A 24,616-nucleotide genomic window follows, 5' to 3' on the forward strand; every position below is an offset into this window, starting at 1 on the left:
TCTATATACCCAGCAACAGTGACAGCAGGGTAGCCTAGTGGTTAGAGCTTTGGACTAGTAACCGAAAGGTTGCAAGTTCGAATCCCCGAGCTGACAAGGTACAAATCTGTCGTTCTGCCCCTGAACAGGCAGTTAACCCACTGTTCCTAGGCCGTCATTGAAAATAAGAATTTGTTCTTAACTGACTTGCCTAGTAAAATAAATAAAGGTGTATTGGGCCCCTCTGCAGAGCTCCCCTCTCCCTACGTCACTCCCTGAGCCACTCACAGCCAGCGAGGTTGCTGCTAGGAAGAGCATGACGAAAGCCAGGTACAGTCACATATCACTGTGCTGTGGATATTTGTGAAAGAATACGAGTCGGGTCTCTTTTTGTATCTGCCAATGAGAATGTATAAATAAACGTTAATAATGTAGTTTTTCCACTGTTCTCTGGTTGTTCCCTACTACTCCAGAATCACAGAGTCTGCGGGACCAACGGCAACTTCCATCGCTCCGAGACAGAGACCCAAGGCTGCCAACAGTAATGTGATACCCATCCCTGTAGCCAACACAGCTGTCACCCCTATAGCCACGCCCACCGCTGCCACGCCCATCGCCGCTGCCACGCCCATCGCCACCACGCCCATCACCCCTACAGCTGTGCCTTCTGTAGCCGTCAGCAATGGGCAGAAAGGTGAGAAAGCAAAAATACTGTGCGTGTGTTTGTTTGCCATCGTGCCCTTGAGCGAGACTCTGAACCCCCTGAGCGGCTATCCCCCAAGGGGCACTGCTCCGTGGCGTACCCTGTGCATCTCAGCGGGTTTATCCGAGAGGGTTTGCATAGGCAGAAGACACATTCTCACTAAATAGACAACGAACAATCTCCTCTTGTGTCACAGCTCCAACACCTGGTAACAGCCAGCCGGTTGCTCCACAGCCCCAGACAGCCAACAGGGTCCTCCAACAGCTGCAGCCTGGAGACCTGCGTCTGCAACAACATCTCCATCCTGTCCATCCACAGCAGCTCCAATACCTTCAGGTACTGCTGAGAAACCCTCACGCTGTCTGACACCAGGGGTTATATTAAGGTTCTACTGAGAAACCCTCACGCTGTCTGACACCAGGGGTTATATTAAGGTTCTGCTGAGAAACCCTCACGCTGTCTGACACCAGGGGTTATATTAAGGTTCTGCTGAGAAACCCTCACGCTGTCTGACACCAGGGGTTATATTAAGGTACTGCTGAGAAACCCTCACGCTGTCTGACACCAGGGGTTATATTAAGGTTCTGCTGAGAAACCCTCACGCTGTCTGACACCAGGGGTTATATTAAGGTTCTGCTGAGAAACCCTCACGCTGTCTGACACCAGGGTTATATTAAGGTTCTACTGAGAAACCCTCACGCTGTCTGACACCAGGGGTTATATTAAGGTTCTGCTGAGAAACCCTCACGCTGTCTGACACCAGGGTTATATTAAGGTTCTGCTGAGAAACCCTCACGCTGTCTGACACCAGGGTTATATTAAGGTTCTGCTGAGAAACCCTCACGCTGTCTGACACCAGGGGTTATATTAAGGTTCTGCTGAGAAACCCTCACGCTGTCTGACACCAGGGGTTATATTAAGGTTCTGCTGAGAAACCCTCACGCTGTCTGACACCAGGGTTATATTAAGGTTCTACTGAGAAACCCTCACGCTGTCTGACACCAGGGGTTATATTAAGGTTCTACTGAGAAACCCTCACGCTGTCTGACACCAGGGTTATATTAAGCGAAGCACACTTTAGCAAAACCAAAATCAGTGTTGTCAACTCAGCAAAAAAAGAAACGTCCTCTCACTGTCAACTGTGTTTATTTTCAGCAAACTTAACATGTGTAAATATTTGTATGAACATAACAAGATTCAACAACTGAGACATAAACTGAACAATTTCCACAGACGTGACTAACAGAGATGGAATAATGTGTCCCTGAACAAAGGGGTCAAAATCAAAAGTAACAGTCAGTATCTGGTGTGGCCCCCAGCTGCATTAAGTACTGCAGTGTATCTCCTCATGGACTGCACCAGATTTGCCAGTTCTTGCTGTGAGATGTTACCGCACTCTTCCACCAAGGCACCTGCAAGTTCCCGGACATTTCTGGGGGGAATGGCCCTAGCCCTCACCCTCCGTTCCAACAGGTCTCAGACGTGCTCAATGGGATTGAGATCCGGGCTCTTCGCTGGCCATGGCAGAACACTGACATTCCTGTCTTGCAGGAAATTACGCACAGAATGAGCAGTATGGCTGGTGGCATCGTCATGCTGGAGGGTCATGTCAGGATGAGCCTGCAGGAAGGGCACCACATGAGGGAGGAGTATGTCTTCCCTGTAACGCACAGCGTTGAGATTACCTGCAATGACAACAAACTCAGTCCGATGATGCTATGACACACCGCCCCAGACCATGACGGACCCTCCACCTCCAAATCCATCCCGCTCCAGAGTACAGGCCTCAGTGTAACGCTCAGTCCTTCAACGTTAAACGCAAATCCGTCCATCACCCCTGGTGAGACAAAACCGCGACTCATCAGTGAAGAGCACTCTTTGCCAGTCCTGTCCGGTCCAGCGACGGTGGGTTTGTGCCCATAGACGACATTGTTGCCGGTGATGTCTGGTGAGGACCTGCCTTACAACAGGCACACATGCCCTCAGTCCAGCCTCTCTCAGCTTATTGCGAACAGTCTGAGCACTGATGGAGGGATTGTGCGTTCCTGGTGTAACTCGGGCAGTTGTTGCCATCCTGTACCTACCTACGATCAGCTGTCCGTCCTGTCTCCTTGTAGCGCTGTCTTAGGCATCTCACAGTACAGACATTGCCCTGGCCACATCTGCAGTCCTCATGCCTCCCTGCAGCATGTCTAAGACACGTTCACGCAGATGAGCAGGGATCCTGGGCATCTTTCTTTGTGTTTTTCAAAGTCAGTAGAAAGGCTTCTTTAGTGTCCTAGGTTTTCATAACTGTGACCTTTTAATTACCAACCGTCTGTAAGCTGTCTTAACGACCGTTCCACAGGTGCATGTTCATTAATTGTTTATGGTTCATTGAACAAGCACGGGAAACAGTGTTTAAACCCTTTACAATGAAGATCTGTGAAGTTATTTGGGATTTTACAAATGATCTTTGAATGACGGGGTCCTGAAACAGGGACGTGTCTCGTGGATACAGGGATGTGTTCTGTAGGGCACACCGTAGCAAAACGTTTTGCAACTCACAGCGAAGATCGGTCTTCTTTATTGGACACTTAATTTCAAAACGCTTGTCACACACAACCCTGCTCCGTGCACTAGTTTTTCCTCCTTATTGAACACAGCCCTGCTCCATGCACTAGTCATCCTCTTTATTGAACACAGCCCTGCTCCGTGCAATAGTCTTATCCTCCTTATTGAACACAGCCCTGCTCCGTGCACTAGTCATCCTCCTTATTGAACACAGCCCTGCTCCGTGCACTAGTCTTATCCTCCTTATTGAACACAGCCCTGCTCCGTGCACTAGTCTTATCCTCCTTATTGAACACAGCCCTGCTCCGTGCACTAGTCATCCTCCTTATTGAACACAGCCCTGCTCCGTGCACTAGTCTTTTCCTCCTTATTGAACACAGCCCTGCTCCGTGCACTAGTCATCCTCTTTATTGAACACAGCCCTACTCCGTGCACTAGTCTTTTCCTCCTTATTGAACACAGCCCTGCTCTGTGCACTAGTCTTGTCCTCCTTATTGAACACAGCCCTGCTCCGTGCACTAGTCTTTTCCTCCTTATTGAACACAGCCCTGCTCCGTGCACTAGTCTTTTCCTCCTTATTGAACACAGCCCTGCTCCGTGCACTAGTCATCCTCCTTATTGAACACAGCCCTGCTCCGTGCACTAGTCTTTTCCTCCTTATTGAACACAGCCCTGCTCCGTGCACTAGTCATCCTCTTTATTGAACACAGCCCTGCTCCGTGCACTAGTCTTTTCCTCCTTATTGAACACAGCCCTGCTCTGTGCACTAGTCTTGTCCTCCTTATTGAACACAGCCCTGCTCCGTGCACTAGTCTTTTCCTCCTTATTGAACACAGCCCTGCTCCGTGCACTAGTCTTTTCCTCCTTATTGAACACAGCCCTGCTCCGTGCACTAGTCATCCTCTTTATTGAACACAGCCCTGCTCCGTGCACTAGTCTTTTCCTCCTTATTGAACACAGCCCTGCTCCGTGCACTAGTCATCCTCTTTATTGAACACAGCCCTGCTCCGTGCACTAGTCTTTTCCTCCTTATTGAACACAGCCCTGCTCTGTGCACTAGTCTTTTCCTCCTTATTGAACACAGCCCTGCTCTGTGCACTAGTCTTTTCCTCCTTATTGAACACAGCCCTGCTCTGTGCACTAGTCTTTTCCTCCTTATTGAACACAGCCCTGCTCCGTGCACTAGTCATCCTCTTTATTGAACACAGCCCTGCTCCGTGCACTAGTCTTATCCTCCTTATTGAACACAGCCCTACTCCGTGCACTAGTCTTTTCCTCCTTATTGAACACAGCCCTGCTCTGTGCACTAGTCTTTTCCTCCTTATTGAACACAGCCCTGCTCTGTGCACTAGTCTTTTCCTCCTTATTGAACACAGCCCTGCTCCGTGCACTAGTCTTTTCCTCCTTATTGAACACAGCCCTGCTCCGTGCACTAGTCTTATCCTCCTTATTGAACACAGCCCTGCTCCGTGCACTAGTCTTTTCCTCCTTATTGAACACAGCCCTGCTCCGTGCACTAGTCTTTTCCTCCTTATTGAACCCAGCCCTGCTCTGTGCACTAGTCTTTTCCTCCTTATTGAACACAGCCCTGCTCCGTGCACTAGTCATCCTCTTTATTGAACACAGCCCTGCTCCGTGCACTAGTCTTATCCTCCTTATTGAACACAGCCCTACTCCGTGCACTAGTCTTTTCCTCCTTATTGAACACAGCCCTGCTCTGTGCACTAGTCTTTTCCTCCTTATTGAACACAGCCCTGCTCTGTGCACTAGTCTTTTCCTCCTTATTGAACACAGCCCTGCTCCGTGCACTAGTCTTTTCCTCCTTATTGAACACAGCCCTGCTCCGTGCACTAGTCTTATCCTCCTTATTGAACACAGCCCTGCTCCGTGCACTAGTCTTTTCCTCCTTATTGAACACAGCCCTGCTCCGTGCACTAGTCTTATCCTCCTTATTGAACACAGCCCTGCTCCGTGCACTAGTCTTTTCCTCCTTATTGAACACAGCCCTGCTCCGTGCACTAGTCATCCTCTTTATTGAACACAGCCCTGCTCCGTGCACTAGTCTTATCCTCCTTATTGAACACAGCCCTGCTCTGTGCACTAGTCTTTTCCTCCTTATTGAACACAGCCCTGCTCCGTGCACTAGTCTTTTCCTCCTTATTGAACACAGCCCTGCTCCGTGCACTAGTCTTATCCTCCTTATTGAACACAGCCCTGCTCCGTGCACTAGTCTTTTCCTCCTTATTGAACACAGCCCTGCTCCGTGCACTAGTCTTTTCCTCCTTATTGAACACAACCCTGCCCCTGTTTTAGTCTTTTCCTCCTTATTGAACACAGCCCTGCCCCTGTTTTAGTCTTATCCTCCTTATTGAACACAGCCCTGCTCCGTGCACTAGTCTTATCCTCCTTATTGAACACAGCCCTGCTCCGTGCATCAGTCTTTTCCTCCTTATTGAACACAGCCCTGCTCCGTGCACGACCAGTCTAATCTGATAGGTGACAGATTGTCTGGTTGTCAGCGACTGTACAGAATGATCTACCTGTCAATTGGTCTGTAAATAATCCATAATCAAATAATTCCAATCTAAGATGGTCTGTAAATAATCGATAGCAATCTAAGATGGTCTGCCTTTGTCCTCTCAGTACCAGCAGGCTCTTCAGCAGCAGATGATGATACAGCCCATGTATCAGCAACAACAGGCCCAGGCACAGGCCCAGGCCCACTACGTAGCAATGGTAAGACACACTCACACACACACACACACACATACACATACACCCGCCCACACACAAGCCCACTACGCAGCCATGGTAGGTGAGACACTAACAGATGATTTAAATTGGATGAATGGTGAAGTCTATGTGCTTGGTGTACATATCCCGGAGAAGTTGAGTGATCTTGAAACCTTGGAGAGGGAAACACCTGTTAATTTAATTCTCTAGTGACATCAGTTAACTTCACCGTAAATGGTCGTCGTGTCTGAACACACATGGGACACAATTTGAGGGATTTTAAATTATATTATTAGTAACCAATCAGATCAGTAACCAATCAGATCAGTAACCAATCAGATCAGTAACCAATCAGATCAGTAACCAATCAGATCAGTAACCAATCAGATCAGTAACCAATCAGATCAGTAACCAATCAGATCAATAGGACTGTAGATGTTTTCAAAGTGAGGAGAAAAAGAGAGGAAATGTTGCTATTTTGAGAGGAAACAAAACAAACCTTTAGTATGGTAGGTTTTCTGGTTCTACCGACTGCAGGAAAAGGTTTTCTCAAATCATGTTATGTGGGGAAAAAAATATTTCCCCTTATTTGGAATGGCTAACCAGCTCAGGTTAAACAAGCATATTTATATAACATACATCAGTTTGGACAGTTAAAACATGAAATATTAAACCATTAATTAAACCTAAATCTTAATTAGAGCCCTTCCATTGGACTGGAATTTGATCTAAATCCAAACAGGTTTTCTATCAAGCTACTAAGAGAGGCCCAGCCTATGTTTAAAAATGGGCTCTTTGCCTTTTTTCTAATTCATTTTGGCGACCAAAGACGCCCTTCTCGCCAGCTGACCACCAATTTTCATTGCAATTTGTAATTGAAATGAGGTTTTTGAAATGAGTTTTCATTAAAGTGATAGAACTATTTTACACATTTTGTGGGACAGGCTGTATATTGTAATCCATATGTAGAGTTGGGGGGAATAGCAGTAGAGTTGGGGGGAATAGCAGTAGAGTTGGGGGGGGAATAGCAGTAGAGTTGGGGGGGGGAATAGCAGTAGAGTTGGGGGGGGAATAGCAGTAGAGTTGGGGGGGGAATAGCAGTAGAGTTGGGGGGGGGAATAGCAGTAGAGTTGGGGGGGGAATAGCAGTAGAGTTGGGGGGGGAATAGCAGTAGAGTTGGGGGGGGAATAGCAGTAGAGTTGGGGGGGGAATAGCAGTAGAGTTGGGGGGGGAATAGCAGTAGAGTTGGGGGGGGAATAGCAGTAGAGTTGGGGGGGGAATAGCAGTAGAGTTGGGGGGGGAATAGCAGTAGAGTTGGGGGGGAATAGCAGTAGAGTTGGGGGGGGAATAGCAGTAGAGTTGGGGGGGGGGAATAGCAATAGAGTTAAGCAGAGGGGGGGGAATAGCAGTAGAGTTGGGGGGAATAGCAGTAGAGTTGGGGGGGGGGGAATAGCAGTAGAGTTGGGGGGGGGGAATAGCAGTAGAGTTGGGGGGGGGGAATAGCAGTAGAGTGGGGGGGGGGGAATAGCAATAGAGTTGGGGGGGGAATAGCAGTAGAGTTGGGGGGGGAATAGCAGTAGAGTTGGGGGGGGGGAATAGCAGTAGAGTTGGGGGGGGAATAGCAGTAGAGTTGGGGGGAATAGCAGTAGAGTTGGGGGGGGAATAGCAGTAGAGTTGGGGGGGGGAATAGCAGTAGAGTTGGGGGGGGAATAGCAGTAGAGTTGGGGGGGGAATAGCAGTAGAGTTGGGGGGGAATAGCAGTAGAGTTGGGGGGAAATAGCAGTAGAGTTGGGGGGGGAATAGCAGTAGAGTTGGGGGGGGGAATAGCAGTAGAGTTGGGGGGGGGGAATAGCAGTAGAGTTGGGGGGGAAATAGCAGTAGAGTTGGGGGGGGAATAGCAGTAGAGTTGGGGGGAATAGCAGTAGAGTTGGGGGGGGAATAGCAGTAGAGGGGGGGAATAGCAGTAGAGTTGGGGGGGAATAGCAGTAGAGTTGGGGGGGGAATAGCAGTAGAGTTGGGGGGGGAATAGCAGTAGAGTTGGGGGGGGGGAATAGCAGTAGAGTTGGGGGGGGGGAATAGCAGTAGAGTTGGGGGGGGAATAGCAGTAGAGTTGGGGGGGGGGAATAGCAGTAGAGTTGGGGGGGGGGAATAGCAGTAGAGTTGGGGGGGGGGAATAGCAGTAGAGTTGGGGGGGGGAATAGCAGTAGAGTTGGGGGGGAATAGCAGTAGAGTTGGGGGGGGAATAGCAGTAGAGTTGGGGGGGGAATAGCAGTAGAGTTGGGGGGGGAATAGCAGTAGAGTTGGGGGGGGAATAGCAGTAGAGTTGGGGGGGGAATAGCAGTAGAGTTGGGGGGGGAATAGCAGTAGAGTTGGGGGGGGAATAGCAGTAGAGTTGGGGGGAATAGCAGTAGAGTTGGGGGGGGAATAGCAGTAGAGTTGGGGGGGGAATAGCAGTAGAGTTGGGGGGGGAATATCAGTAGAGTTGGGGGGGGGGAATAGCAGTAGAGTTGGGGGGGGGGAATAGCAGTAGAGTTGGGGGGAATAGCAGTAGAGTTGGGGGGGAAATAGCAGTAGAGTTGGGGGGGGAATAGCAGTAGAGTTGGGGGGGGAATAGCAGTAGAGTTGGGGGGGGAATAGCAGTAGAGTTGGGGGGGGAATAGCAGTAGAGTTGGGGGGGGAATAGCAGTAGAGTTGGGGGGGGGGGGAATAGCAGTAGAGTTGGGGGGGGAGAATATCAGTAGAGTTGGGGGGGAATAGCAGTAGAGTTGGGGGGGGAATAGCAGTAGAGTTGGGGGGAATAGCAGTAGAGTTGGGGGGGGAATAGCAGTAGAGTTGGGGGGGGAATAGCAGTAGAGTGGGGGGGGGAATAGCAGTAGAGTTGGGGGGGGAATAGCAGTGGGGGGGGGGAATAGCAGTAGAGTTGGGGGGGGGGAATAGCAGTGGGGGGGGAATAGCAGTAGAGTTGGGGGGGGGGAATAGCAGTAGAGTGGGGGGGGAATAGCAGTAGAGTGGGGGGGGAATAGCAGTAGAGTTGGGGGGGGGGAATAGCAGTAGAGTTGGGGGGGGAATAGCAGTGGGGGGGGAATAGCAGTAGAGTTGGGGGGGGAATAGCAGTAGAGTGGGGGGGGAATAGCAGTAGAGTGGGGGGGGAATAGCAGTAGAGTGGGGGGAATAGCAGTAGAGTTGGGGGGGAATAGCAGGGGGGGGGAAATAGCAGTAGAGTGGGGGAAATAGCAGTGGGGGGGGAAATAGCAGTGGGGGGGGGGAAATAGCAGTGGGGGAAATAGCAGTAGAGTGGGGGGAAATAGCAGTAGAGTGGGGGGGGGGGAAATAGCAGTGGGGGGGAAATAGCAGTGGGGGAAATAGCAGTGGGGGGGTAGCAGTAGAGTGGGGGGAGCAGTAGAGTGGGGGGGGAGCAGTAGAGTGGGGGGGAGCAGTAGAGTGGGGGGAGCAGTAGAGTGGGGGGGGTAGCAGTAGAGTGGGGGGGATAGCAGTGGAGTGGGGGGGGATAGCAGTGGAGTGGGGGGGGGGGATAGCAGTGGAGGGGGGGGTAGCAGTGGAGTGGGGGGGGTAGCAGTGGAGTGGGGGGGATAGCAGTGGAGTGGGGGGGGGGGGGATAGCAGTGGAGTGGGGGGGATAGCAGTAGAGTGGGAAATAGCAGTGGGGGGATATAGCAGTGGGGGGATAGCAGTAGAGTTGGGGGGGGATAGCAGTAGAGTTGGGGGGAATAGCAGAAGAGTGGGGGGGGGACAAGCAGTGGAGGGGGGGGGCAAGCAGCTGGGGGTGCGCAGTAGAGTGTGGGGGTGAGCAGTAGAGTGTGGTGGGGACTGTCAGTAGAGTGTGGGGGGAGAGCAGTAGAGTGTGGGGGAGAGCAGTAGAGTGGGGGGGGTACTAGCAGTAGAGTGGGGGGGGGGGTACTAGCAGTAGAGTGGGGGGGTACTAGCAGTAGAGTGGGGGTACTAGCAGTAGAGTGGGGGGTACTAGCAGTAGAGTGGGGGTACTAGCAGTAAAGTGGGGGGTGCTAGCAGTAGAGTGGGGTGGGGTACTAGCAGTAGAGTGGGGATAGCAGTAGGGGGTGAATAGCAGTAGAGTGGGGATAGCAGTAGAGTGGGGGGTGAATAGCAGTAGAGTGGGGGGTGAATAGCAGTAGAGTGGGGGGTGAATAGCAGTAGAGTGGGGGGATAGTTGAGGGAGGGAGGAGGTGGAGTAGAGGGGAGAAAAAATCACATCAACAACAGGCCCACTACTCAGCCGTGTCACATCAACAACAGGCCCACGACTCAGCAATGTAACAACATCAACAACAGGCCCACGACTCAGCCATGTCACAACGACAGGCCCACGACTCAGCCATGTCACAACGACAGGCCCACGACTCAGCCATGTAACAACATCAACGACAGGCCCACGACTCAGCCATGTAACAACATCAACGACAGGCCCACTACTCAGCCATGTCACAACAACAACAGGCCCACTACTCAGCCGTGTCACATCAACAACAGGCCCACTACTCAGCCGTGTCACATCAACAACAGGCCCACGACTCAGCAATATCACAACGACAGGCCCACGACTCAGCCATGTCACAACGACAGGCCCACGACTCAGCCATGTCACAACGACAGGCCCACGACTCAGCCATGTCACATCAACAACAGGCCCACTACTCAGCCGTGTCACATCAACAACAGGCCCACGACTCAGCAATGTCACAACGACAGGCCCACGACTCAGCCATGTCACAACGACAGGCCCACGACTCAGCCATGTCACAACGACAGGCCCACGACTCAGCCATGTCACAACGACAGGCCCACGACTCAGCCATGTCACAACGACAGGCCCACGACTCAGCCATGTCACAACGACAGGCCCACGACTCAGCCATGTCACAACATCAACAACAGGCCCACGACTCAGCCATGTAAAAACATCAACGACAGGCCCACGACTCAGCCATGTCACATCAACAACAGGCCCACGACTCAGCCATGTCACAACGACAGGCCCACGACTCAGCCATGTCACAACGACAGGCCCACGACTCAGCCATGTAACAACATCAACAACAAGCCCACGACTCAGCCATGTAACAACATCAACGACAGGCCCACTACTCAGCCATGTCACAACGACAGGCCCACGACTCAGCCATGTCACAACGACAGGCCCACGACTCAGCCATGTCACAACGACAGGCCCACGACTCAGCCATGTCACAACATCAACAACAGGCCCACGACTCAGCCATGTAAAAACATCAACGACAGGCCCACGACTCAGCCATGTAAAAACATCAACGACAGGCCCACGACTCAGCCATGTCACAACAACAGGCCCACGACTCAGCCATGTAACAACATCAACGACAGGCCCACGACTCAGCCATGTAACAACATCAACAACAGGCCCACGACTCAGCCATGTAACAACATCAACAACAGGCCCACGACTCAGCCATGTAACAACAACAGGCCCACGACTCAGCCATGTCACAACAACAGGCCCACGACTCAGCCATGTAACAACATCAACGACAGGCCCACGACTCAGCCATGTAACAACATCAACGACAGGCCCACGACTCAGCCATGTAACAACATCAACGACAGGCCCACGACTCAGCCATGTAACATCATCAACAACAGGCCCACGACTCAGCCATGTAACAACGACAGGCCCACTACTCAGCCATGTCACAACATCAACAACAGGCCCACTACTCAGCCATGTCACAACAACAACAACAGGCCCACTACTCAGCCATGTCACAACAACAACAACAGGCCCACGACTCAGCCATGTAACAACGACAGGCCCACTACTCAGCCATGTCACAACATCAACAACAGCCCCACTACTCAGCCACTACTCAGCCATGTCACAACAACAACAGGCCCACTACTCAGCCATGTCACAACAACAGGCCCACGACTCAGCCATGTCACAACAACAGCCCCACTACTCAGCCACTACTCAGCCATGTCACAACAACAACAGGCCCACGACTCAGCCATGTCACAACAACAACAGGCCCACTACTCAGCCATGTCACAACAACAACAGGCCCACTACTCAGCCGTGTCACATCAACAACAGGCCCACGACTCAGCCGTGTCACATCAACAACAGGCCCACGACTCAGCCGTGTCACATCAACAACAGGCCCACTACTCAGCCATGTCACATCAACAACAGGCCCACTACTCAGCCATGTCACATCAACAACAGGCCCACTACTCAGCCATGTCACATCAACAACAGGCCCACTACTCAGCCATGTCACATCAACAACAGGCCCACTACTCAGCCATGTCACATCAACAACAGGCCCACTACTCAGCCATGTCACAACGACAGGCCCACGACTCAGCCATGTCACAACGACAGGCCCACGACTCAGCCATGTCACAACGACAGGCCCACGACTCAGCCATGTCACAACGACAGGCCCACGACTCAGCCATGTCACAACGACAGGCCCACGACTCAGCCATGTCACAACGACAGGCCCACGACTCAGCCATGTCACAACATCAACAACAGGCCCACGACTCAGCCATGTCACAACATCAACAACAGGCCCACGACTCAGCCATGTCACAACATCAACAACAGGCCCACGACTCAGCCATGTCACAACATCAATAACAGGCCCACGACTCAGCCATGTCACAACATCAACAACAGGCCCACTACTCAGCCGTGTCACATCAACAACAGGCCCAGGACTCAGACGTGGTAAGAGCTGTAGTTTAGACATATTGAACACAAATCCCGTAGGTTACAGATGAACTGCAAGGTATACAAATAAAAGATGGGTTACCACACACTGAAACCTCCCCCAGTTTTATTTAATGCAGAAACGACTGCCAGTAAGATATAAATGTACCTGGATGAAACTTTATTGAACGCTGGACGTAGCCGAGATAACGTTCTGTAGAGGGAAGCGAAACTCTCTTGTTTAGGAGCGCAAGAACATGCACAGTGTGACAGGATGCTGGAAACAGCTGGCTATTTCATTCTGTGTCAAATATATCCCCCAAAAAATTAAGCTCCTTCTCCAAACACTCACTGGCATCTCCCTCGCTGAACAGACCTCTGCCAAAACTTAAAGGGTGCAGAGCAGTGACTTCATCCCAAAATATCCTACCGTTCATATTTACGTACCCTCTGTGTCAGCCGTCGCCAACACCAGTCATCCAAATACGTACTGCAAAGGCAGAGTCAGTTTCAGCTCGTTTTCCACCCAACGGTTACCATCTGTTTTAATTTCAGCAGCAATCTGCTCCGTCCACACGGTTATCAGGGTAGAGGAGGGGAGAGAGGGGAGGGGGAGAGGAGTGAAGAGAGGAGGGGAGAGAGGGGAGGGGGAGAGGAGAGAAGAGAGGAGAGGGGAGGGGAGGAGAGTAGAGAGGGGAGAGGAGGGGTGGGAGGGGAGGGAGAGAGGAGAGAGGAGAGGATAAAGCTCCACCGGTTCGCTGTGTGTGTGACTGTTACATTGTGACATATGAAGCATTTCCACAGAGGACATCAGGTCTCTCTCTCTGTCTCTCTCTCTGTCTCTCTCTCTGTCTCTCTCTCTGTCTCTCTCTCTCTCTCTCTCTCTCTCTCTCTCTCTCTCTGTCTCTGTCTCTCTCTGTGTCTCTCTCTCTGTCTCTCTCTCTGTCTCTGTCTCTCTCTCTGTCTCTCTCTCTGTCTCTCTCTCTCTGTCTCTCTCTCTCTCTGTCTCTCTCTCTCTGTCTCTCTCTGTCTCTCTCTCTCTCTCTCTCTCTCTCTCTCTCTGTCTCTCTGTCTCTCTGTCTCTCTGTCTCTCTGTCTCTCTGTCTCTCTGTCTCTCTGTCTCTCTGTCTCTGTGTCTCTCTGTGTCTCTCTGTCTCTGTGTCTCTCTGTCTGTCTGTGTCTCTCTGTCTGTCTGTGTCTCTCTGTCTGTCTGTGTCTCTCTGTCTGTCTGTGTCTCTCTGTCTGTCTGTGTCTGTCTGTCTGTGTCTCTCTGTCTGTCTTTGTCTGTCTGTCTGTGTCTCTCTGTCTGTCTGTGTCTGTGTCTCTCTCTGTGTCTCTCTCTGTGTCTCTCTCTGTGTCTCTCTCTGTGTCTCTCTCTGTGTCTCTCTCTGTCTCTCTCTGTGTCTCTCTGTGTCTCTCTGTGTCTCTCTCTGTCTCTCTCTGTGTCTCTCTCTGTCTCTCTCTGTGCCTCTCTCTCTCTGTCTGTCTGTGTCTCTCTCTCTGTCTCTTTCTCTCTCTCTGTCTGTCTGTCTGTGTCTCTCTCTCTCTCTCTGTCTGTCTCTCTGTGTCTCTCTGTGTCTCTCTGTGTCTCTCTGTGTCTCTCTGTGTCTCTGTCTCTCTCTCTCTGTCTGTCTGTGTCTCTATCTCTGTCTCTTTCTCTCTCTCTGTCTCTCTCTTTCTCTCTCTCTGTCTGTCTGTGTCTCTCTCTCTCTCTGTCTGTCTCTCTGTGTCTCTCTGTCTCTCTCTTTCTCTCTCTCTGTCTCTGTCTCTCTCTCTGTCTGTGTCTCTCTGTCTGTCTGTGTCTCTCTCTCTCTGTCTGTCTGTGTCTCTCTCTCTCTCTGTCTGTCTGTGTCTCTCTCTCTCTGTCTGTCTGTCTGTGTCTCTCTCTCTCTCTGTTTGTCTGTGTCTCTCTCTCTGTTTGTCTGTGTCTCTCTCTCTGTCTGTCTGTCTGTCGTCCGTTGTAGTGACTTTAGCAAAGTGAGTGTTTTAGGAAATATCACTTATCCATACATTTTGCGTTTCGTCACTGTCAAGCCATAATCAACCTTTTAATATAAGTCTCTATTACTGTCAGTCCTTTTGTCTGATCCTGTCCATCACAGATTCGCTGTGTCTGTAATCATGTCTCTCTCATCGTCAACGTGACATCACTGTTACCTCGTTCCCCTCCCCTGTCAGATGCACCAGTACCACCAGGCCTTTGCACAGCAGCAGCAACATCAACTACAACTCCATCAACAACAACTACTACAACAACAGCTACAACATCAACAGCATTCCACCCAGCAGCCCACTGTGACCTCCCCGCTAGAGTTCCAACATCCTTTGGGCTCTTTTATCCCGGCTGGATCTGGGGTCAGCCCTGGGGTCAGCCCTGGGGTCAGCCCTGGGGTCGTGGCAATCGGGGCTGGAAATGTGACACCTTCCCCTGTTGAGGCTCTATACACCAGGTAACACCTTCCCCTGTTGAGGCTCTATACACCAGGTAACACCTTCCCCTGTTGAGGCTCTATACACCAGGTAACACCTTCCCCTGTTGAGGCTCTATACACCAGGTAACACCTTCCCCTGTTGAGGCTCTATACACCAGGTAACACCTTCCCCTGTTGAGGCTCTATACACCAGGTAACACCTTCCCCTGTTGGGGCTCTATACACTAACACCAGGTAACACCTTCCCCTGTTGAGGCTCTATACACTAACACCAGGTAACACCTTCTTCTGTTGAGGCTCTATACACCAGGTAACACCTTCCCCTGTTGAGGCTCTATACACCAGGTAACACCTTCCCCTGTTGAGGCTCTATACACCAGGTAACACCTTCCCCTGTTGGGGCTCTATACACTAACACCAGGTAACACCTTCCCCTGTTGAGGCTCTATACACCAGGTAACACCTTCCCCTGTTGAGGCTCTATACACCAGGTAACACCTTCCCCTGTTGGGGCTCTATACACTATACACCAGGTAACACCTTCCCCTGTTGAGGCACTATACACCAGGTAACACCTTCCCCTGTTGAGGCTCTATACACCAGGTAACACCTTCCCCTGTTGAGGCTCTATACACCAGGTAACACCTTCCCCTGTTGAGGCTCTATACACCAGGTAACACCTTCCCCTGTTGAGGCTCTATACACCAGGTAACACCTTCCCCTGTTGAGGCTCTATACACCAGGTAACACCTTCCCCTGTTGAGGCTCTATACACCAGGTAACACCTTCCCCTGTTGAGGCTCTATACACCAGGTAACACCTTCCCCTGTTGAGGCTCTATACACCAGGTAACACCTTCCCCTGTTGAGGCTCTATACACCAGGTAACACCTTCCCCTGTTGAGGCTCTATACACTAACACCAGGTAACACCTTCCCCTGTTGAGGCTCTATACACTAACACCAGGTAACACCTTCCCCTGTTGAGGCACTATACACCAGGTAACACCTTCCACTGTTGAGGCTCTATACACCAGGTAACACCTTCCCCTGTTGAGGCTCTATACACTAACACCAGGTAACACCTTCCCCTGTTGAGGCTCTATACACTAACACCAGGTAACACCTTCCCCTGTTGAGGCACTATACACCAGGTAACACCTTCCACTGTTGAGGCACTATACACCAGGTAACACCTTCCTCTGTTGAGGCTCTATACACCAGGTAACACCTTCCTCTGTTGAGGCTCTATACACTAACACCAGGTAACACCTTCCCCTGTTGAGGCTCTATACACCAGGTAACACCTTCCCCTGTTGAGGCTCTATACACCAGGTAACACCTTCCCCTGTTGAGGCTCTATACACCAGGTAACACCTTCCCCTGTTGAGGCTCTATACACTAACACCAGGTAACACCTTCCCCTGTTAAGGCTCTATACACTAACACCAGGTAACATCCCTCAGTCACTTCATACCCCAATATTTATGTGCCTGTAATGTCTGTCAGTAGCACAGACACCACAAGTAATACAGCACATCATAAAGCATCTCAGTCTATGCTGATCATTAGCCTGCCCCACTTCATATCTTCCTCTCTCTTCCTCTCTCCCCAGTAGAAACCCTCTGGTGGACCTAAAGGAGACCACCCCTCCCCCCCGGACCCAAGCCCAGACCCTGGTCGCCCCCCAGAGCCACCCTCCTGACATGTCTCGCTGGAACCCCTTCGGAGAGGACAACTTCTCCAAACTAACAGAGGAGGAACTTCTGGACCGCGAGTTCGACCTCCTCAGAGCAAGCAAGTGCCCCGTCTTTTACCGTCCCCCAGCAAGTGCCCCGTCTTTTACCGTCCCCCAGCAAGTGCCCCGTCTTTTACAGTCCCCCAGCAAGTGCCCCGTCTTTTACCGTCCCCAGCAAGTGCCCCGTCTTTTACAGTCCCCCAGCAAGTGCCCCGTCTTTTACCGTCCCCAGCAAGTGCCCCGTCTTTTACCGTCCCCCAGCAAGTGCCCCGTCTTTTACCGTCCCCCAGCAAGTGCCCCGTCTTTTACCGTCCCCCGTCTTTTACAGTCCCCCAGCAAGTGCCCCGTCTTTTACCGTCCCCCAGCAAGTGCCCCGTCTTTTATAGTCCCCCAAGAAGTGCCCCATCTTTTACCGTCCCCCAGCAAGTGCCCCGTCTTTTACAGTCCCCAGCAAGTGCCCCGTCTTTTACAGTCCCCCAGCAAGTGCCCCGTCTTTTACAGTCCCCCAGCAAGTGCCCCGTCTTTTACAGTCCCCCAGCAAGTGCCCCATCTTTTACCGTCCCCCAGCAAGTGCCCCGTCTTTTACCGTCCCCCAGCAAGTGCCCCGTCTTTTACCGTCCCCCAGCAAGTGCCCCGTCTTTTACCGTCCCCAGCAAGTGCCCCGTCTTTTACAGTCCCCCAGCAAGTGCCCCGTCTTTTACAGTCCCCCAGCAAGTGCCCCGTCTTTTACCGTCACCCAGCAAGTGCCCCGTCTTTTACAGTCCCCCAGCAAGTGCCCCGTCTTTTACCGTCCCCCAGCAAGTGCCCCGTCTTTTACAGTCCCCCAGCAAGTGCCCCGTCTTTTACCGTCCCCCAGCAAGTGCCCCGTCTTTTACCGTCCCCCAGCAAGTGCTCCGTCTTTTACCGTCCCCCAGCAAGTGCCCCGTCTTTTACAGTCCCCCAGCAAGTGCCCCGTCTTTTACAGTCCCCCAGCAAGTGCCCCGTCTTTTACCGTCCCCCAGCAAGTGCCCCGTCTTTTACCGTCCCCCAGCAAGTGCCCCGTCTTTTACCGTCCCCCAGCAAGTGCCCCGTCTTTTACAGTCCCCCAGCAAGTGCCCCGTCTTTTACAGTCCCCCAGCAAGTGCCCCGTCTTTTACCGTCCCCCAGCAAGTGCTCCGTCTTTTACAGTCCCCCAGCAAGTGCCCCGTCTTTTACCGTCCCCCATCTTTTACAGTCCCCCAGCAAGTGCCCCGTCTTTTACCGTCCCCCAGCAAGTGCCCCGTCTTTTACCTTCCTCCCCTTTCCGCTACTGTTCTGTTCCACCTGGGTTTGATTCCCCCAGGGAAAATGTCTGCACTCACAACGGATAGTCGCTCTGGAGAAGAGCATCTGCTAAACGACTGACATGTAAACATATATATTAATAGATAAAAGGCTCCTGCTCTTAGTTGCCATTTGTCAATATATTAATGTGTTTAATAATCTGTCTCGATTTGTTACTTTTCTATCTGCAAACGTTCTTATATTTCACTAAATGCACTCCTGATTCCAAAGATAATTATTTATGTCTAATGTTAATTTGATGGCTAGTAAAAAAAAAATTTTTTTTATTGGAATTTCCTGTCTAACGATCCCCTATCTGCCCGAGCAGGTAAACCCGTGGAGAGAACCACTAGCATGGAGGCAGACCGACCACTGCAGCCAATCACCTCTGCCGCAACCGCCAAGCCCCTCCTCCCTGAATACCTGTTTGGCTCCGCCCCCTTCCTGGCTAGCGCAGGCAAGTCTTAATGGAGGCCCCTCCCCCAACCCCGTCTCGCCGCGCCCCAACAGGACCCAACACTTCAGTTTGGAACTCTCCTGTCTTCATTTCTCCCCTGCCAAACTCAACTCTTAAACCCCCAACCACCCTCACTGTTCTGCCCCACCCTTAAACCCCCAACCACCCTCACTGTTCTGCCCCCCCCTTAAACCCCCAACCACACTCACTGTTCTCCCCCCCCCCCGTTAAACCCCCAACCACACTCACTGTTCTCTCCCCCCTTAAACCCCCAACCACACACTGTTCTCCCCCCTTAAACCCCCAACCACACTCTGTTCTCCCCCCTTAAACCCCCAACCACACTCTGTTCTCCCCCCTTAAACCCCCAACCACACTCTGTTCTCCCCCCTTAAACCCCCAACCACACTCTGTTCTCCCCCCCTTAAACCCCCAACCACACTCTGTTCTCCCCCCTTAAACCCCCAACCACACTCACCATTCTGCCCCACCCTTAAACCCCCAACCACACTCACTGTTCTGCCCCCCCCCTTAAACCCCCAACCACACTCACTGTACTACCCCCCCCATTATTTATTATGATCTGAAAGGCTACACTGATCCTAGATCAGCATTCCTACTTTGAGATGCTTTGTGAAATACAGACCCTGGTGAGTAATTGCAGTCTTTTGGTGTAAATGGTCTCAGTCTCAATGCTCAAATGGGAATACGTTTACCAGGTTAGACTTCAGAGAACCAAACAGCACATCTCGTTAATGAACAGTAGGATCCTAAATTATAATACATTTAAAAAATCTAACCTTTTATTTAACTAGGCAAGTCAGTTAAGAACAAATTCATATTTACAATGACGGCCTATTTACAAATGATTGACACCCTCGATAAAGATGAGCATTTAATGACTATAAAATGAATAAATAATATTATTTTAATCTAATTCTGCCAGGAGGCTGAAACTTGACCATAAGTGGATCTTCCAGCAATACAATGACCCAAAGAAATCATAAAAATCCACAAAATAAGTTGTTAATTGGCCACACAAAGCAACATTTTGCTATGGCCATCTCACTCTCCGGACTTGAACCCCATTTGAGAACGTGGGGATTTAATTTTGACCTCTACCTTTTTGAGACGAAAGTATTACTCGTTAATTTAAAAAAAAAGTATCCTAAAATTGTATGAGTATAAAATAAATGTAATTCTCCAATATAGCTCAGTGTTGACTTATGTTACACAGTAATTTATGTGTCAATTTCAGACCCCACTGTATACGATGGTACAGTAGTGATTCATAATTTAGTCACAAACCAGCAGTGAGAGAATGCGTGGTAATTTAGCCGTAAAATATATATATATTTTTTTGATTTTGCTTATTGAGTCCATTTGAAACTAGCATATTGATATATTTATAAATATCCTTAAATCTCAAAAGCCCCACCTTGGGCCGTAATAAGTTTATTTCCTGTTAAGAGATTTTCCAAAATGTCATGTCCCTTTTGGGTTGTACTGTGCACTTTACTACGGACAACGATTCTAGCTGCCGCCCACACCCCAAAATGATTCATTATTACAAGAATTGTATCTTAAGAATTATTGTAAGAGTGTCACCATTCTTCTTTTTTTTAATGGTAACTAAATTAACTTTTTTGTTGTTGTGATATAACAGTCAGTTGTGTCCATATATTAAAATATGTTAACTAGAGTATGACAATGAAATCCCAGAATGACTTCAGTTAAGTAATTTTAATTTTATTTTATAGTAACTTAGAGCAAACTGAAGTCTGACTATAAGTTAGACGTTCTGCCTATATATGGAAATATGTATCCCTAACTTAGTATAACATCGTAGTTCAAGGTATAGCTGAGCTAAGGAACAACCAAAAACAACCAAAGCCGTGTGAAAGTAGTTGACCACTGATTAGGTTATGAGACGCTCAGAAGGGACCCTAATTCTAGAAATGGAGCCTCCACCCACGGTTGAAGTCATCCCAAAAGGCTGGAATGACAACATTTGGTGACAAATGTACCAAACAGCTTCATTTTATGTTGTCAAGGTCATTCATATTTTCTTTGGTTGTCTGGTCTGTCCAAAGTCTGAAGGGACTTTCAGGGACTTATGACAAAATGTTCCAACCAATTCATCTCTGAAGTTTGTATCTACTAACCATTTCAACGTGCTCTCATTAAAGATGCGCATGAAGCTGCACCTATATTTGGGTGGTGATGTAGGGTTGTATGCTATACTACATCTGGTCCTGCTGCCACTTCTAGGTCTAACAGCTACAGGCCTAGAGTCTCCACTTCTAGGTCTGACAGCTGCAGGCCTGGAGTCTCCACTTCTAGGTCTGACAGCTGCAGGCCTCGAGTCTCCACTTCTAGGTCTGGCAGCTGCAGGCCTAGAGTCTCCACTGCTGGGTCTGACAGCTGCAGGCCTAGAGTCTCCACTGCTGGGTCTGACAGCTGCAGGCCTAGAGTCTCCACTTCTAGGTCTGACAGCTGCAGGCCTGGAGTCTCCACTTCTAGGTCTGACAGCTGCATGCCTAGAGTCTCCACTGCTGGGTCTGACAGCTGCAGGCCTAGAGTCTCCACTTCTAGGTCTGACAGCTGCAGGCCTGGAGTCTCCACTTCTAGGTCTGATAGCAGCAGGCCTAGAGTCTCCACTTCTAGGTCTGACAGCTGCAGGCCTAGAGTCTCCACTTCTAGGTCTGATAGCAGCAGGCCTAGAGTCTCCACTTCTAGGTCTGACAGCTGCAGGCCTGGAGTCTCCACTGCTGGGTCTGACAGCTGCAGGCCTAGAGTCTCCACTTCTAGGTCTGACAGCTGCATGCCTAGAGTCTCCACTTCTAGGTCTGACAGCTGCATGCCTAGAGTCTCCACTTCTAGGTCTGACAGCTGCAGGCCTCGAGTCTCCACTGCTGGGTCTGACAGCTGCATGCTTCCGTTATGCACACTTGCCTATACAGTAATAAGCTGCTTTCATAACACCTCCATATATTTGATTTATTTTCCAAAGGTAAGTTTAACCATTAACCAAGGGAGAAGGGAATTGCTGGATTCCTCAATACCCCAGTCATTCTGTTGCATTTCATTGTCGATTTAAGAGCTCTGTACTCTTGACTATTTGGATAAACTAATAATAAGTGTCCAATAATATAACTTCTGTTATTGTTTCCATGTTGTAATGCAAGACAGTCATACTCAGAAACATCTTGTTCAAATAGTGTATTGGTGGACAGATTTCTGATTCAACAGCCATAATTGTTTGATCTGTTATTTTGTACAATTAGAAAGAAGAGAAAAAAAAAGCCATTTTAATTCCAAGAATGACTTGAGCCATTAATTACACTGATGATCAAGTTGAAGACGGAACAGGAAATGGTAGTGAAAAGTTGATGGTTTAAGACCTCCCAGCAGCGTTCAAAAACAGTATTGAATATGTTGTGTGTTGTTTACATTGATATATTTTTGTTCTTATTTACAAATGTTAATTCTGGGTCATTGGTTTCACTTCCTAGCCCTTTGTTACTGTGGTGAAACAGCCTCAAACCTTCATGGTTTTATATTTGGTTGCTTTAAAACATCGTCATCAAACATACAGATGTTCATAACAACTGTTTGTTCCTGTGAAACTTAGCGCATCGGTTGTTGTGGGAATGTCAGAACAGGGTGTTGGTTGTGCTGCACTCCAGCAGCTGCCTCTTCTGGGAACGGAAAGTATACTGCGTTAGATGCATAAGTTGTATATATAAAAAAAAAAATATTACAAATATCTGCTTTTCAACAGACAAACTATGTAAATGATCTTGTACCATAATGTGAATGTTTTTTTTTTGTTTTGTTTAAAAAAAAATATATATATATATATATACACATGCTTAATGGTGATTAAATAAAAACATTATTCAAAAGCAATATACATTTTTTGGGGGTTTGTTTTATTGATGGCTTTTACAATGAGTAGATAGATGCCAAACGATGAGGTGTTTGTAGGTTTCCGAGTGGTATTATCTGCCCACCGTTACACCAAGATGTTTCTCAGATTAACATGGCTGTCTTTGTGGGTCTGCACCTCTGAATGACAAACAAACAAAAAAAAAGTGAGAGACATTTGTTCTGATAATGAATTGAAGCAACACTTATGTTTTGGGTATTGAGAATCCTTAACCAATATGTTATACCGGTGCTTTCTGGAAAGCATTCAGACCCTGGACTTTGTCCACATTTTGTTACAGCCGGATTCAAAAAATGTATTAAATGGTTATTTTCCCTCAATCTACAGACAATACCCCATAATGACATCACAATACCCCATAATGACATCACAATACCCCACAAAGCAAAAACAGGTTTTTAGAAACTTTTGGTAATTTATTAAAATTTTTAAAAAAGATCACATTTACGTAAGTATTCAGACCCTTTACTCAATATTTTGTTAGAAGCACCTTTGGCAGTGATTACAGCCTCGAGTCTCTTTGGGTTTAACGCTAGAAGCTTGGCACACCTGTATTTGGTTAGGTTCTCCCATTCCTCTCTGCAGATCTTCTCAAGCTCTGTCAGGTTGGATGGGGAGTGTCGCTGCACAGCTATTTTCAGGTCTCTACAGAGATGTTAGATCGGGTTCAAGTCCGGGCTATGGCTGGGCTAATCAAGGATTGTCCCGAAGCCACTCCTGCGTTGTCTTGGCTGTGTGCTTAGGGTCGTTGTGCTGCTGGAAGGTGAACCTTCGCCTCAGTCTGAGGTCCTGAGCGCTCTGAAGCAGATTTTCATCAAGGATTTCTCTGTACTTTGCTCTGATCATTTTTGCCTCGATCCTGACTAGTTTCCCAGTCCCTGCCGCTGAAAAACATCCCCACAGCATGATGTTGCCACCACCATGCTTCACCTTAGGGATGGTGCCAGGTTTCATCCAGATGTGAAGCTTGGCATTCGACCAAAGAGTTTAATCTTGGTTTCATCAGACCAGAGAATCTTGTTTCTCATGGTCTGAGAGTCTTTAGGTGCCTTTTGGCAAAATCCAAGCGGTCTGTCATGTGCCTTTTTCTGAGGATTGGCTTCCATCTGGTCACTCTACCATAAAGGCCTGATTGGTGGAGATCTGCAGAGATTGATGTCCTTCTGGAATGTTCTCCCATCTCCACAGAGGAACTCTGGGGCTCTGTCCGAGTGATCATCGGGTTCTTGGTCACCTCCCTGACCAAGGTCCTTCTCCCCCGAATGCTCAGTTTTGCCGGGCGGACAGCTCTAGGAAGAGTCTTGGTGGTTCCAAACTTCTTCCATTTGAGAATGATGGAGGCCACTGTGTTCTTGGGGACCTTCAATGCTGCAGAAATGTTTTGGTGCCCTTCCTCAGGTCTGTGCCTCAACACAATCCTGTCTCGGAGCTCTACTGACAATTCCTTCGACCTCATGGCTTGGTTTTTGCTCTGACATGCACTTTCAACTGTGGGACCTTATATAGACAGGTGTGTGCCTTTCCAAATCATGTCCAATCAATTGAATTTACCACAGGTGGACTCCAATCATGTTGTTGAAACATCTCAAGGATGATCAATGGAAACAGGATGCACCTGAGCTCAATTTGAAGTATCATAGCAAAGGGTCTGAATACTTATGTAAATAAGGTATTTGTGTTTTTTTAAATTTGTTATACATTTGCAAAAACTTCTTAACCTTTTTTCTGCTTTGTCATAATGGGGTATTGTGTGTAGATTGCTGAGGATTTGTATTTGTTTAATACATCTTAGAATAAAACTAACATAACAATGTGGAAAAAGTCCAGGAGTCTGAATACTTTCCAAAGGCACTGTACATACAGTATTGTGCTTTGGGTATGGGGAATCCTTAACCAACATGTTATATAAACCGGACTGTGCTTTTTTGGAAAAGGTAAACAGTAAACAGGTGAATAAGATATTAAACCATAAGCAGCTCACTGTCTCTCTCAAAACCTCAGAGTGGAGAACATGTACGGGGTAAATCCCTGCTTTGATGTTTA

At 49.2% G+C, this 24,616-nt stretch overlaps 2 protein-coding genes across 3 annotated transcripts in view; one reads left to right on the forward strand and one right to left on the reverse strand.

The window, feature by feature from the left end:
- LOC135513724 (anthrax toxin receptor 2-like) overlaps positions 1-24,616 on the reverse strand; it is a 1,178,227-nt gene that overhangs the window by 469,502 nt on the left and 684,109 nt on the right. The gene's annotated exons all lie outside the window — the stretch shown is intronic.
- The window catches only part of LOC135513722 (BMP-2-inducible protein kinase-like), a 124,707-nt gene that overhangs the window by 89,275 nt on the left and 10,816 nt on the right, over positions 1-24,616 (forward strand). The window contains exons 9-15 of one of the 2 annotated variants that reach the window (XM_064936608.1): positions 230-309; positions 453-673; positions 879-1,018; positions 5,879-5,971; positions 14,873-15,144; positions 16,740-16,921; positions 18,493-18,621. In XM_064936608.1, the coding sequence (XP_064792680.1) occupies positions 230-309; positions 453-673; positions 879-1,018; positions 5,879-5,971; positions 14,873-15,144; positions 16,740-16,921; positions 18,493-18,621 (1,117 nt within the window). The remainder of the gene's footprint in view (positions 1-229; positions 310-452; positions 674-878; positions 1,019-5,878; positions 5,972-14,872; positions 15,145-16,739; positions 16,922-18,492; positions 18,622-24,616) is intronic. The other variant, XM_064936609.1, reaches the window with a different exon arrangement.

Source organism: Oncorhynchus masou, chromosome 25, assembly GCF_036934945.1.
Source record: "Oncorhynchus masou masou isolate Uvic2021 chromosome 25, UVic_Omas_1.1, whole genome shotgun sequence".
Taxonomy (NCBI): Eukaryota; Metazoa; Chordata; class Actinopteri; order Salmoniformes; family Salmonidae; genus Oncorhynchus; species Oncorhynchus masou.